We start from the raw sequence: 14,715 nt of genomic DNA on the forward strand, positions 1-14,715 counted from the left end.
GTCTGACTTTACATTAAATGCAAAACCCCTTTTGGAAATCTGCCAAAATCTTTTCAAACCCGTTTTAATTATGTGTGGCTGAGATTTAATCCAAAATTCATAGATTCCCCCAAAACCCCAATCGATGTTTTACCCTATCCTTACCATTTACCTAGGGTTAAACATTTTTCACCCCCCTTTATAAACCTATCCTCTTCCCCAAATTCACTTTACGCTTTCTGAATATCGATCATTCTCTCTAAAAAAAACCTCAAGCACTCTGTTTTCTACTTCTTCTCAAAACCTTCAAGCTCCTACAATGGTGAAATCAGGTGCATCAAAGAAGCAATCTAGGGCTTCAGGTTCTGCGAATCCCACCGGTTCCGACTCTCCAACAATCGCATCAAACAATTTTCGAGCAATATTTGAAGATCATCCCTCATATAATGCTCCCATCAAGCTTTAATCAAGACTTTACTTGTTCAAAAACTTGAGGGCAAGTTTTGTAAACTTCAAAAACTTTTCATTTCTTATAACTTATGAATTAATTGAGTAATAAAAATGAAGACTCTTCATTTTTATAACTCTTGTGTTCTTTTAATGGCTTTAATAAAAGTGAGACTTTTGGTTTTCCATAACTTGAGAGCAAGTTATGGACTCCATTAAAACACATTATGATCATGAATTAAACTACCATGAAGGTTACAAACAATTCCTATGATCATCTAATCTTCATAAGTTCAAGAACATGAATATGAACACTTTCAAGAATCAAAAATTACACTTAAAAAAAACTTGTAATTTTGATAATTGCCATTGTAAATGGATTAGCATAAACATTACACCATCTTAAACAAGTTTTAAAACATCAAAACAGTTTAGGGTAATGTTTCTAGTCCATTTCCAGCAACAAATGTGCAAACTTTCATACGAGCAGAAAACAGAAAAACGATTTTTTTTTTCAAGCAGTTTGCACAAAAAAAAACAACAAACAAACCTAGGCTCTGATACCACTGATGGGTTTTGAGCATTCTAACACTTCCTAAGTGTACATGCAACCCTAATAACCTTGGATCTATGTTTGTCTAATTATCATGCAAAGTTGAATTCCAAGGTTATATTCCTATCTAGCATTCATGGGGAACAAATTTTAACTTGCATGAAAGATAGAATAACTTACCTTGTTGTTGCTTATGATCCTTGAAACCTTGTGAGCCTAGCACCCCAAGTGTGATGCCTCAAATGCTTCACACAACACCAAATGCTTTTGGAGTAAACTTTTGAGAGAATATTACACTTGCAAAATCGGCTCTAGCCCTCTTGATTCTTGTGTGCAACCGATTTTGGTGGAGCATGGGTTCTTTATATAGTGTTGACACATCTAGGGTTACACCATGTAAACCCTAATGTGTCATGACTCTTCATTTCCATGACCCATGGGTTTGTAACTCCCATGGAGCATCCTATGGGTTTAACCCAACTTGATAATCCATGGAGCCTCTTAGCTCACTATACAAGTTATGCATAATTTACATAATCAACCCATATATTTAATTAGTTATCTTTTGATCACTTAATTAATTCTAAATTAATTCTTGATCAAACTAATTAAATAATATTATTAATATATTAGAACTTATAATATATTAATAATCCACAAGTGTTATTTCTCTCATTTAGTCTATCCAATTGCATGGTGCCATGCAACGCAAATGGACCATGCCGGGTCGGGTCAAGTACATACCAGAAATAGTTATGGACTTAGACACCTTATCCAACAAGAAGTCCGCCTCAACCTCATGAACGATTCTTTGGTCATCTTGTCCAAAGAAAAGTTCTTAACTGCCATTAATCTTCTGGTTCACCATTCCATCAAGATTTTCTCACCTTCAATGGCAGACGTTACATCCGCACTCTACCAGATGGGGTATCAGAAACCAATTCGAGGGATTGGTGAGTTCAAAAAGAATCAGCTGCCTGCGGTAGGGCAGTTTGTGTGTCACTTTGTCATCCTTTGCTGCCTCGCTAGCTGCTATATACTCTGATTCGCAAGTTGAATCAGCCACTGTCTCTTGCTTGGAACTCTTCCAAGATATTGCTCCTCCGTTTAAGGTAAAGACCCAGCCTGACTGAGAGCGGAAATTATCCCTATCAGTCTGAAAGCTAGCATCACTATACCCTACAACTCTCAAGTCTTCACTCCCACCGAGGGTAAGGAGCCAGTCCTTAGTCCTCCATAGGTACTTGAGGATATTCTTTACCGCAGTCCAGTGTGCCCTGCCAGGGTTCCCCTGATACCTGCTAACCATGCTCAAAGCAAAGGCTACATCAGGTCGAGTACACGTCATAGCATACATGATCGATCCTATAGCCGAAGCATAAGGTATTCGACTCATTTATGCTATCTCAGCCTCAGTACTAGGGCTTTGTGTCTTACTCAATCTGGCGTTACTCTGGATGGGTAACTCTCCTTTCTTGGAGTCCTGCATGCTGAATCTCTTCAGCACCTTATCCAAGTAGGTACTCTGACTAAGTCCAATTAGTCTTTTACTCCGGTCTCTCAAGATCCGTATCCCTAGAATATAGGCAGCTTCTCCTAGGTCCTTCATAGAGAAACACTTCCCAAGCCAGGACTTAACTTCCTGCAGAATTGGGATGTCATTTCCTATGAGTAGTATGTTATCCACATACAATACCAAAAAACTAACTATACTCCCACTAGCCTTGACATATACACAAGATTCATCTTCACTCCTAGAAAAGCCAAATTCTTTGACTTTCTCATCAAAGCAAAGATTCCATCTGCGAGGTGCTTGCTTTAACCCATAAATGGATTTCTCAAGCTTACACACTCAATTAGGGTACTCTGTATTGACAAAACCCTATTGCTGACTCATGTAAACATCCTCAGCCAACTTTCCATTAAGGAAAGCGGTTTTGACATCCATTTGCCATATTTCATAGTCATGAAATGCAGCTATGGCTAACAGAACCCTAATAGACCTAATCTTGGCCACTGGAGAAAAGGTCTCATCATAATCAACTCCCGGAGTTTGTGAGAAATCCTTTGCAACCAGTCGTGCCTTATAAGTGTGTACATTACCATCCATGTCGGTCTTCTTCTTGAAGATCCATTTGCACCCTACAGTCTTACGACCTGGTACATTCTCAACTAAGTTCCAAACTTGATTGTCATACATGGACTGTATCTCGCTGTCCATTGCCGCTTTCCACTTGGCTGACTCAGGGCCTGCCATGGCTTCCGCGTAACTGTTAGGTTCATCCAGACTTATCAGTGTCTCATCACTGATAAGTGTATCACCTTCCGCAGTAATATGGAATCCATAGTAATGCTCAGGTGCATTCCTAACCCTTGTGGAATGCCTTAGAGGTACAAACTTGTCAATTGGCTCAACAGGAGTTTCCTCCTCAAGTTGAGTGCTAGGGTTTGAAGTTCCTTCACCACTTGACTCTTGAATTTCTTCAAGGTCAACTTGCCTCCCACTGTCTCCTTGGCTTATGAACTCTCTATCTCGAAAGAAAGCCCTCCTCGCTACAAAGACCACATTCTCACTAGGTTTGTAGAAGAGGTAACCAAAGGATTTCTGTGGGTAGCCGATGAAACTACACCTCTCACTTCGAGGTTCGAGCTTATCATGAGTCTCGCGTCTCACGAAAGCCTCGCAACCCCAAATCTTAATGTGGTCTAGTTTGGGTACTTTACCAGTCTACATCTCATGAGGAGTTTTGGCAACTTTCTTTGTGGGAACTAGATTAAGGATATGGGCGGCAGTCTCTACGGCATATCCCCAAAATGAGATTGGTAGCGAAGCTCGACGCATCATGGAACGAACCATATCCAACAAGGTTCGATTACGCCTCTCAGCTACACCATTCAACTGCGGTGTCCTGGGGGGTGTCAATTGTGAGACAATCCCACATTCCCTAAGATAGTCGAGGAACTCTGAACTAAGATACTCACCACCTCGATCGGATCGAAGCATCTTAATGTTCCTGCCCAATTGATTCTCGACTTCCTGTTTAAACTCTTTAAACCTTTCAAAAGTCTCTGACTTATGCTTGATTAAGTAGACATATCCATATCTACTGTAATCATCAGTAAAAGTCAAATAATAACGATTAGCATCCCTTGTGGCATGTTTGAAGGGTCCACACACATCCGTGTGTATAAGATCCAACAAACCTTCACCCCCCTCAAAAGAACCTGTGAAGGGTGACTTTGTCATTTTTCCAAGTAAGCATGATTTGCAACTATCATCTGACTTTAGGTCAAATGACTCCAAGACTCCATCCTTTTGGAGTTGGCCTATGCGTTTCTTGCTTATATGTCCAAGACGACAATGCCATAATGATGCTTTATCCAAGTTATTATTATTAACAGAATCAATACACAATACATTATTTCCTAAGTTATCAACCACATATACAGTTTTATACACACCATCACAAGGTAATGCTTTAAAATAAAGAACATTATTAAAGAAAGCATTAAACGAACCAACTTCATTATCAAATGAAAAGGTGAAACCTTGTTTATACAATGCATGAAAGGAAATAATGTTTCTTGCCATTTCTGGCGAATAACAACACTTATTCAAATCTAAACTAAACCCACTACTTAGCGATAAAGTATAAACTCCAATCTTGGTGACAGGTAAAGCTTTCCTATTCCCCATGATTAAGTTTATTCTTCCATGCTCCACATTGTCACTTTTTCTTAGTCCCTGCAAATCAGAACATATATGAATACCACAACCGGTATCAAGGACCCAAGAGTTAGAATGGGGTGAGTTATTAGATAAGATAGTGTAAATACCTGCATGGTTGGGTTTAACTTTCCCATCCTTCACATCTTGCTGGTACTTTGGGCAGTTCCGCTTCCAATGTGATTTTTCATGGCAATAGAAGCATTCAGCCTCTTTTGGGTCAGAAGAAGGAGTGACGAAACCTTTCTTGGTTCCACTTGAAGAAGAGCCATCAAGGGTCCTAGCCTTGGTACCCTTCGGAGAGCCCTTCCTCTTCTTCCCTCGACTTTTCCCGATTGCCAAAACCGGGGCGGAGTTTGGAGTAGGAGTGTTAACAACTGACTTACCCTTAAGACCTGTTTCTGCGGTCTTGAGGAGTCCCTGAAGTTTGCTGAGTGTGACCTCTTCCTTATTCATGTGATATGTCATGCGGAATTGATCATAGCACGATGGTAAGGAGTGCAAAATGATATCCATTGCAAGCTCCTCAGGGAAGTTCACATTAAGCTTCAGCAACCGATCCACATACCTTTGCATTTTCTGCATGTGGCTCGTGACGGATTCCCCGTCCTTCATCATGGTTGTTATGATAGAGCATATGATTTCATACCTCTCTTGTCGTGCACTTTGATGGTATCTTTCCATCAGATCTTGGTGCATTTCAAAAGGGTAGAAGTCCTCATAGGACTTTTGGAGTTCCGCTGTCATGGTGGCCAACATGATGCATGCCACTTTTGTAGCATCCCTTTCATGTGCCCGGAAGTCAGCGATCTCCTGGGGAGTTGCAGTGGTCTCATCAATCTCCTTAAGCTCCTTGTCAAGGACATATTCTTTGTCCTCGTAGCGAGTAATCATCCTGATGTTTCTGATCCATTCATTGAAGTTGGATCCATCAAAAGTGACTTTCCCACACAAGTTCATAAGGGTAAAGGAGCCATTAGGATTAGAGCCAGAAGCAGCATTGTTTGAAGACATCTGAAAGAAGAGAACAAGATGAGTTTAGATATTAAGAGATTCCTTAATAAAACACCCAAATGTAATATTAAGGCTAGGATCCAATCACAATATATTATAACTTAGAAGAGGTACGCCGTAATCCAAGCTATAACATATTTGAAAGGTAGGTGAATGACGATTCACCAATTTCCACCATGAAAAACGAAATATAGATATTAGGTTTTTAATTGGTTCTTAGAAATTCCTAGATTCTTTTGAGATTCAATGAATTTTTTTTTTCCAAAGGCATGTTTCAATCTCGAGTGTGCCCTCCAAGTTTTGTGACTGGGATACCGAGGATCACAAAACGAGGTGTGAAGTAACCATGCAAATCACTTGGTACCCTTAAAGTTTATCACTCAATCGATGTGCCGGTAAACCACACACGCTCCACCGATACTATGATAAACCTTAAGTCACCCTTTACCTACCTTGTTAAGTCCAAGTTTGTGTGCCGGTTAACCACACACGCTCCACCAACGACTTAAACAAAGTGTAAAGTGTAATTTCATGGATTAGCACCTTATTCACAATTTCTTAAAGTAACTAAGATTGAGAATTTAATAAAAGCATTTAGTTACTTTATAATATTCATCATACTTTTAATGAGAATTTATAAGTCCTTGTCTTACCCGTTCGGCTAACGACCCTCCACCGATCAAGGAAGCGGTGGGTGAGAGTGGACACCCATTAAGTTGCCATTTTATAGGCAACAACCTTATACCCCCCTTATAGACCGGCTTCGTGAATGAGGCGTACTAGCGGTAAGACGACTTGATCTTATACGTATATATATTAGTAACTTATAATATTATAAAGTATAAGGGTTGAATTTTAACTTTTAAAACTCTTAGGTTTGGAACTAAAGTTTTAATCAAGACTTTACTTGTTCCAAAACTTGAGGGCAAGTTTTGTAAACTTCAAAAATTTTTCATTTCTTATAACTTATGAATTAATTGAGTAATAAAAATGAAGACTCTTCATTTTTATAACTCCTGTGTTCTTTTAATGGCTTTAATAAAAGTGAGACTTTTGGTTTTCCATAACTTGAGAACAAGTTATGGACTCCATTAAAACACATTATGATCATGAATTAAACTACCATGAAGGTTACAAACAATTCCTATGATCATCTAATCTTCATAAGTTCAAGAACATGAATATGAACACTTTCAAGAATAAAAAATTACACTTAAAAAAAACTTGTAATTTTGATAATTGCCATTGTAAATGGATTAGCATAAACATTACACCATTAAAACAAGTTTTAAAACATCAAAACAGTTTAGGGTAATGTTTCTAGTCCATTTCCAGCAACAAATGTGCAAACTTTCATACGAGCAGAAAACAGAAAAACGATTTTTTTTTTCAAGCAGTTTGCACAAAAAAAAAAACAACAAACAAACCTAGGCTCTGATACCACTGATGGGTTTTGAGCATTCTAACACTTCCTAAGTGTACATGCAACCCTAATAACCTTGGATCTATGTTTGTCTAATTATCATGCAAAGTTGAATTCCAAGGTTATATTCCTATCTAACATTCATGGGGAACAAATTTTAACTTGCATGAAAGATAGAATAACTTACCTTGTTGTTGCTTATGATCCTTGAAACCTTGTGAGCCTAGCACCCCAAGTGTGATGCCTCAAATGCTTCACACAACACCAAATGCTTTTGGAGTAAACTTTTGAGAGAATATTACACTTGCAAAATCGGCTCTAGCCCTCTTGATTCTTGTGTGCAACCGATTTTGGTGGAGCATGGGTTCTTTATATAGTGTTGACACATCTAGGGTTACACCATGTAAACCCTAATGTGTCATGACTCTTCATTTCCATGACCCATGGGTTTGTAACTCCCATGGAGCATCCTATGGGTTTAACCCAACTTGATAATCCATGGAGCCTCTTAGCTCACTATACAAGTTATGCATAATTTACATAATCAACCCATATATTTAATTAGTTATCTTTTGATCACTTAATTAATTCTAAATTAATTCTTGATCAAACTAATTAAATAATATTATTAATATATTAGAACTTATAATATATTAATAATCCACAAGTGTTATTTCTCTCATTTAGTCTATCCAATTGCATGGTGCCATGCAACCCAAATGGACCATGCCGGGTCGGGTCAAGTACATACCATAAATAGTTATGGACTTAGACACCTGATCCAACAAGAAGTTCAGCTCAACCTCATGAACGATTCTTTGGTCATATTGTCCAAAGAAAAGTTCTTAACTGCCATTAATCTTCTGGTTCACCATTCCATCAAGATTTTCTCACCTTCAATGGCAGACGTTACATCCGCACTCTACCAGATGGGGTATCAGAAACCAATTCGAGGGATTGGTGAGTTCAAAAAGAATCAGCTGCCTGCGGTATGGCAGTTTGTGTGTCACTTTGTCATCCGCTGCCTACCCGGCAGAACCGGAGGCATCGACAACATGGGACTGAAGCTACTGGAATTGGTATGGAGCATCTACACAGGCCACGACGTAAACTATGGACAAATCCTTTGGGACGACTTCCTCCAATACATTCCCAAAGAGCACCCAAGGGAGAACCCAACCGAGCTCACATTTGCACGGTTCTGGTCACTTTGTATCTCAGACTTACATGCAGATGCTGGAATAGACATGGGTGGTGATATCAACTTCTTCGTCACTAAGGATCTTAAAAGGTAAAATCCTTCTTTTGATGAAACTGTATATGGACCGATACGCAGACTCCCTACTCATATTCTTTCTTCTCTTGGTCTTGAGACTGCTGATGTCTCAGACCACATTGAGGCTACGGAGGGTATTGCCCCATACCCTTCTACCCCGCCTCTTCCATCCGCAACCATTATCCCTGAGGGTACCGTAGTCCCCTCTTCTACTACACTATCCAATCTTTCTCAAAGAAGAAGGTAGTTGGCAACCAAGAAGCAGAGAACTCCAAAGAAAAACGCTCCAAAACCAACCGCACCCTCCAAGAAAAGAAAAACCAAACCAGTCACACCTCCATCTGATAGTGACTCTGAGGATAGGCAACCGATTTCTATCCTCAAGAAAAGGAAAACAACCGATACCACTGTCCATATGCGTGACCGGACCGGTGCTGAAGCCTCTCAACAGGCTCCAGTAGTCCTTGGGGTGCCCGCACACCCATTCAACACCACCATCATTTTGCAGTCAGACTCAGAAACTGAGTCTGATTCACAACATCGTGGAGACTCCCCCCAGTTCACTCCCAAGGGGATGATACTGGTGCATGCCCTAAGGTCTCCAGGGCTTCCCGACTGCATTTCTTTTCACCAGAGGAGTTGCGCTCCATCCTTCTTTCTGTCACCCAAACACTACAAACACCTTCCCATCCGCAGGGCACTTCTTTCGCCCATGCCAGAACTGAGCAGAGGCCACACTTGACCACGGGTCAAGGAGACCGAGGAAGCTCAAGAAATCCTACTCTGCTTACATCCTTTACAGGTGGTTTAGGCATGGTGAGCACAAATGTGCTAGGATCCGTGGACCCGAAGGACACTTCGGTGCGCTTTTCAGGATTTGACAGAGACGATTTAAATGACTCATGGTTACGGTACACACCTGTTACCGAGTCAGAGAAAAAGAAGTATGATGCATTCAGAAGGGCTTTCCAAGCCCGCAAGGAACAACAAATCAAGCAGCAACAACAGAAAGAACAGGAGATCCAGTCCATGGCTAGGTATTGGGCAAATGTCATCAGCAATGCCAGTACCGTAGCCACCATTCAAAAAGTTCAGAACTGGATGGATCAGATGGCTGAAACAATGTTAAAAGCTCAAGCTTCAGGTGCAGCCGCAGGTACCTCCAAAGTTCCTCCTACTCCAACTCCCATTCCATCTCCCACTCGTACAGTCAATCCATCACAAGAGGAAGGATCTGCATTTGAAATCAACTCTGCTCCAACCTTCGGTCTTGATGATGACGATATCCAAGAGGTCAACAAGCCAAACCCTTCAGAAGATGACCTTATGATGTTTGAAGGAGAAGAGGAGTCCAGCGGTTCTCATCATTCGACTTCCAAGCCTAAAGAGAAAAAGAAAAAGAAGAAGAATGTTGTCTCCAGAAAAGAGTTCATGAGCCTTCAAGCCAAAATCGATCAGATCTTGGCTGCGGTCCAGCCTACTCAACCGCAACCTGAAGACACCCCAGGACCGCAGTCACTGATTGAAAGAATAGAGCATCTGGAAACAAGGGAATGCATGGCTGCTGAACGAATCTCTCTCAAAGTAGAGATGGGGATCCGGTCCCTTGACAACAACCGCAAGGCTGACCATAAGGAATTCATGGCTGCAGCGGAACGCCTCATCACTGAGGTAACCGCAATCAAAACGGATCTTCAAGCGGCCATCGCGGATCAAGCTTCTCAGTTTCAGAAATTGATAGATGAGACTCATATTGCTTATGAGTCCACTATCTCTGTTCTTCAAGCAACCATCAACAGACTGCAGAAATCCCTTTCCTCCAACTTCCATGTCCCTGAGATCCTCCAGCTCACCAAAGAAATCCACAAGTTGCTCTTCAGCTCCTCCACTCCAAACAACCAACATTTGGCAGAAGATCTCAAAGCTCAGTTCCAAGAAGTCTTCAACAAGGTGGATGGACTTAAGCAATGGCTTGAGGAAGCACCGGGGTTGCATCCCTCAAGAGGGGGAAGTGAAGAAGAAGAAGAAGTCCATCACTCTGATACTTCTATTCATCAGAGTCCCCCATCATCACTGAAAAAATTCCCACACCACCGCAACCATCTCAACATACTCCATCTCCTCACACTTCACCTCCAAAGGATACTCCCAAAAAGCCAGAGACTCCTCCGCACTTCAAGAACTTGGCTGAAAACATGTCTTCTCCGAGCACCACAGACTCCCCTGCCACCGCCCAAAGAAAGCATGATTGGAAAGCAGCCAAGCTGGCAGAGTTAATTTGGAGAGAATGCGGGTTTGACACCATGATGGATGAGTCCTTGATCAATTCTTGGATTAATCCTCACCGCAGGCTACTGGATGAAGACTACCGACCCCACCTCACATATGCTGAACCCCCTGCTGATGGGTACTGGGATGTACCAATTTCTCCAAATGCCAAGTACTTCACTGTATTTGAGCTGTTTGACCGGAGCCTTCCAGATCACAAACGACTGCCGATGGAGTTTGAGAGACTAAATTGTTTTTATGCTAAGCATGCCTCCTCCATCGAAAACATATGGTCTAACGACAGACCATCCGCAGTCAAGAACTACAAAGTCCGGAAATTTATGAAGGCTGAATACATCCAGTACACCCTGACAAGAAGGGAACATGACTACATCCGCAACCAAGCAGACTTCCCTTGCATGAATTCGGAAGAAATCTTCCTCATTGCCAAGGTATTTCAAAATAAGTCTGAGAAGCACCCCAAGATGAAGATTGCGCTGGAAAGGGCCAACACCTTTCTCAAGGAAACTGTCTGCGATTTCGCCAAAATAGATGCGGATATCTACCCCACCATCCTCAAGAAGTTTGATCTCCCACCTCTTGAACCTGTGCCAATGCCTACCGAAGGCTTTCAAGAGAGATCTCTAGGCGCAACAAACTTTCCTGAACTTGGAGTCATATTCAAAAGGAAGACTGACAATGTCAAATATTTCATTCCTATGACTGCCATGCATCGCCTCACCAGAAAACAACTTGACATCTGCCAGACCGCAGTTGAAAGATCAAAACATACTACTGCAGAAGTCAAGTTTGAGATCACAAGAAGAATCACATGGCTGGAAAACGTCAGGAAATTTTGGTGGATTCTGATCAAGTTCCTCAAACTTGATAGCTGAACCGAAGTTAAAGAGGTCACTTAGGGGGAAATTGTTAAATCATAAAAGTGACCCTCTTGAACTTTGCTACCCCAGCCACTTCAGCACCCGCAGTCAGTCTCTTTATCAGCATCAGCAACCGGAGTCAGCTACCGCAGTCAACTTAGCTAGATTACTTTACTTGTCTTTTTTGTAATACACTCTATTGTCCAGTATGCCTTGCACGGCTGCTTACAGAGATGTAATCTAGTGCATTTCTGAGTCTCTATAAATAGAGACTTATTCTCCTGTATTGAACATACTCTATCACCGATAACTTATGCATTCTATCTGAATATACATTCTGAAGTTATCTCTCTATCCTTCTTCACTCATCGCTTCTTACTTAAATCTTATCATAATTCTGCTGATCATAATCTCTCTTCGGAGCAAGTCATATTTGACTTAATCACTAAGCTTGATCTCCCTTATTAACTTGGAGTGAATGCATTCCTTGTTATGAATCAGCTTAAGTGTATTCTTGATATAACAATTGCTGTCATTTCTATTTCTTTACTTTTCCGCAACTAACTCTCTAACCATCTAACTATATTATTGTTGAGCTTTTAGATCCTTTGAGATTAACTATTCCACAATATACTTGTTCTAACTTTTGTTCAAGTGTGTCTCCAAGTTTTTCTCTCAACACCAGATGAAGTAAAAGTATTAGATAGAATTTTTTCCCGAATTGGTAATAGCAGGTAATAATTCATGTTATCTTTTCTTTAAATACAATAGTATATAAATACAAATATAAATTAATTTTCTATTAACTGCTTTTATGTTTTATTTGATTACAAAATTAAGTGAGAAGGTATTTCAAACTAAGAGAGGTTATGTGCTTGGAAGAGGAATGATTGAAACAATGCAGGCAGTATTATGGATACATGCGCATGTTATTGATGCTTGGACTGATGTTTTGAACTACGAAGAAAAGCTTAAATCAAATTCTGCAGTGAATTGGTATTTCTTTGATAAATCAATGATGGTAAGTTAATTAAAAAATATATATCATGATAATGTTGATAATATAATAAATGAAATTTTCAATAGTTCTGAATAAGTAATAAAATTCACACAGTGAATCCTATTATAATTCACAGTGTGAATAATTTTAAATTTAAAATTTACCATATTGTGAATTTAACAATTTACTCTTTAAAGTTTGATGTATATTAAATTTTTTTTGGAGAGACAGCTCATATTTGACAAAAATATCCCTTTCATTGAAAGATCTGATAAATTTGAGCCAAATATCAAAGATGCAATGAAAAAGGACAAAGAACTTCTGACATTTGAAAAAGTTCAATTGGTAATAAATTGTTCTTTTTGTTGAATATATTACATCTTTTAAACAAAGTTTAACAATTTAAAATATTAAACATGTGTTTTTCCCAGTTCATCAAAAAAATTACATTTACATCATCTACATAAAATTAGAGGAACCAGCGGTTGATGTCATTGACAATAGGAATTCAGTTGCAAAGTTTTCTAGACCTTATCGTGATGCACCTTATGAATTGGTAAGAATAGTAAATTTACATTCTAAATATAAGTATTAATAGACTAATAATTTGAATAAAATAATAATTATAGAAAATAACAATTTCTTTTTTGCAGAAAATACTTTTTAGTAGGTACTTGATGAGGGTCAATCACAAATCAGCTTTAATTTTGGAGGGTGTTGAACCAGAAAGTGTGAACATGAATTGGCGCACGAGGGATAATCATGTTGACTGTGGAGCTTTTTGCATGCGTCATATGGAGACATATATGAGAGATAAAATAGTAAATTGGACATGTGGGTTGCCAAAAGAATCAAAACAACAACTAAACGATTTACGCATTAAAATATGTTTATATTTTCATGTGAATGTCTACATGTATGTTATACAAGTACATGTTTTATTAAAGATATGCTATTGGTGTGTGGGTGGGGGGGGGGTGAGTATATTTCTACTTTGAATAAAAAAATTGAAAGTGCATTGTCATTTCAAATATTTACTTCATTTCTTTTGGTCTAAATGATTAAATGTTAATGTAATAACTATACAATAGATGTAGAAAATTTACATTGTTTATATAAAGTAACATTAACCTTGTGAAAATTTTATATGTGAGATTCACAATGTGAATTACAGTACATATTATAACATGTACATTTTATATGTGAGGTTCACAATGTGAATTACGGTACCTATAGATCATTAGAAAAATTAATAGTTGAGCTTCACAATGTGACTTAAATTACATAAAGACAACCTTAAACATGAAAATTTTATATGTGAGATTAACAATGATAATTAATATACATAAATTAAATCATTAGCATGAAAATTTTATTAGAAAACATTCAAAAAACTAACAATAAAAAAATATCTTTAACTAAAAACAATAAATTCAAAAAAAATATATTCTTTTATTAGAAATAAAGTCTAAAACAATGAATATCAAAATTAACATGAATATTTCAACATTTCTATCTATTGAATGATCATTACAAAAATCAAATCTTATTTTAGTAGTCTTAAAAAAGTTAGAAACAATCAGCCTTCTGTAACCTCAGATTCTAAATCAGACTTCTTTAACCTCAAAATGCAACTCCTAGCATTGTGATTTGGTTTATGACATAAACTATACAACCTAGAACCCTTTTTAAATGTCTCAATCACTTTCTCTCTAGTGCTCTTGATTCTTTTACCACTAGCCCATCCCTTGTTTCTGATCCCGTGTGGATTATAATTATGAATGTTGATAACATCAGGTACTGTAGCTCCAATAATTTTTTCAATGTGAACTGATCTACTCGAAGATGCCCTTGATGAGGTACATAAAGGAATACCACTATCAACCTCATGAAGTTGCTTTATATATTTAGCCAACTCATCCTCATTATTTGCTATCTTGTTAATGGACAAACGAAGAATAACATACGCATCTTGAATCAAACATTCATTTTTACTACCTTTATGAGGATACAAGTACTTTTTTCTCAACAATCCATCTGCTATGATATCTTTTCCCCATCTCCTCAAAATGAAATTTGATGGAATTTCATCATACTCTTTCATATTTAATATAAAAACATATGACGACATAACAATCCTTCCTGGA

General features: G+C 38.7%; 1 protein-coding gene across 1 annotated transcript; it reads right to left on the reverse strand.

Annotated features, from left to right (window-relative positions):
- Positions 1–14,147: 14,147 nt before the first annotated feature.
- LOC145157489 (uncharacterized) lies at positions 14,148–14,672 on the reverse strand. Its single transcript, XM_079076522.1, has one exon. It carries the CDS (start codon positions 14,670–14,672, stop codon positions 14,148–14,150), a length of 525 nt encoding a protein of 174 aa, XP_078932648.1.
- Positions 14,673–14,715: the final 43 nt, after the last annotated feature.

This window comes from Lactuca virosa, chromosome 2 (assembly GCF_052849685.1).
Source record: "Lactuca virosa cultivar CGN04683 chromosome 2, Lactuca_virosa_CGN04683_v6, whole genome shotgun sequence".
Lineage (NCBI taxonomy): Eukaryota > Viridiplantae > Streptophyta > Magnoliopsida > Asterales > Asteraceae > Lactuca > Lactuca virosa.

Coding starts and splice junctions, on each gene's coding strand:
- LOC145157489 (XM_079076522.1), bottom strand. CDS start 14,672: ATGAAAGAGTATGATGAAATTCCATCAAATTTCATTTTGAGGAGATGG.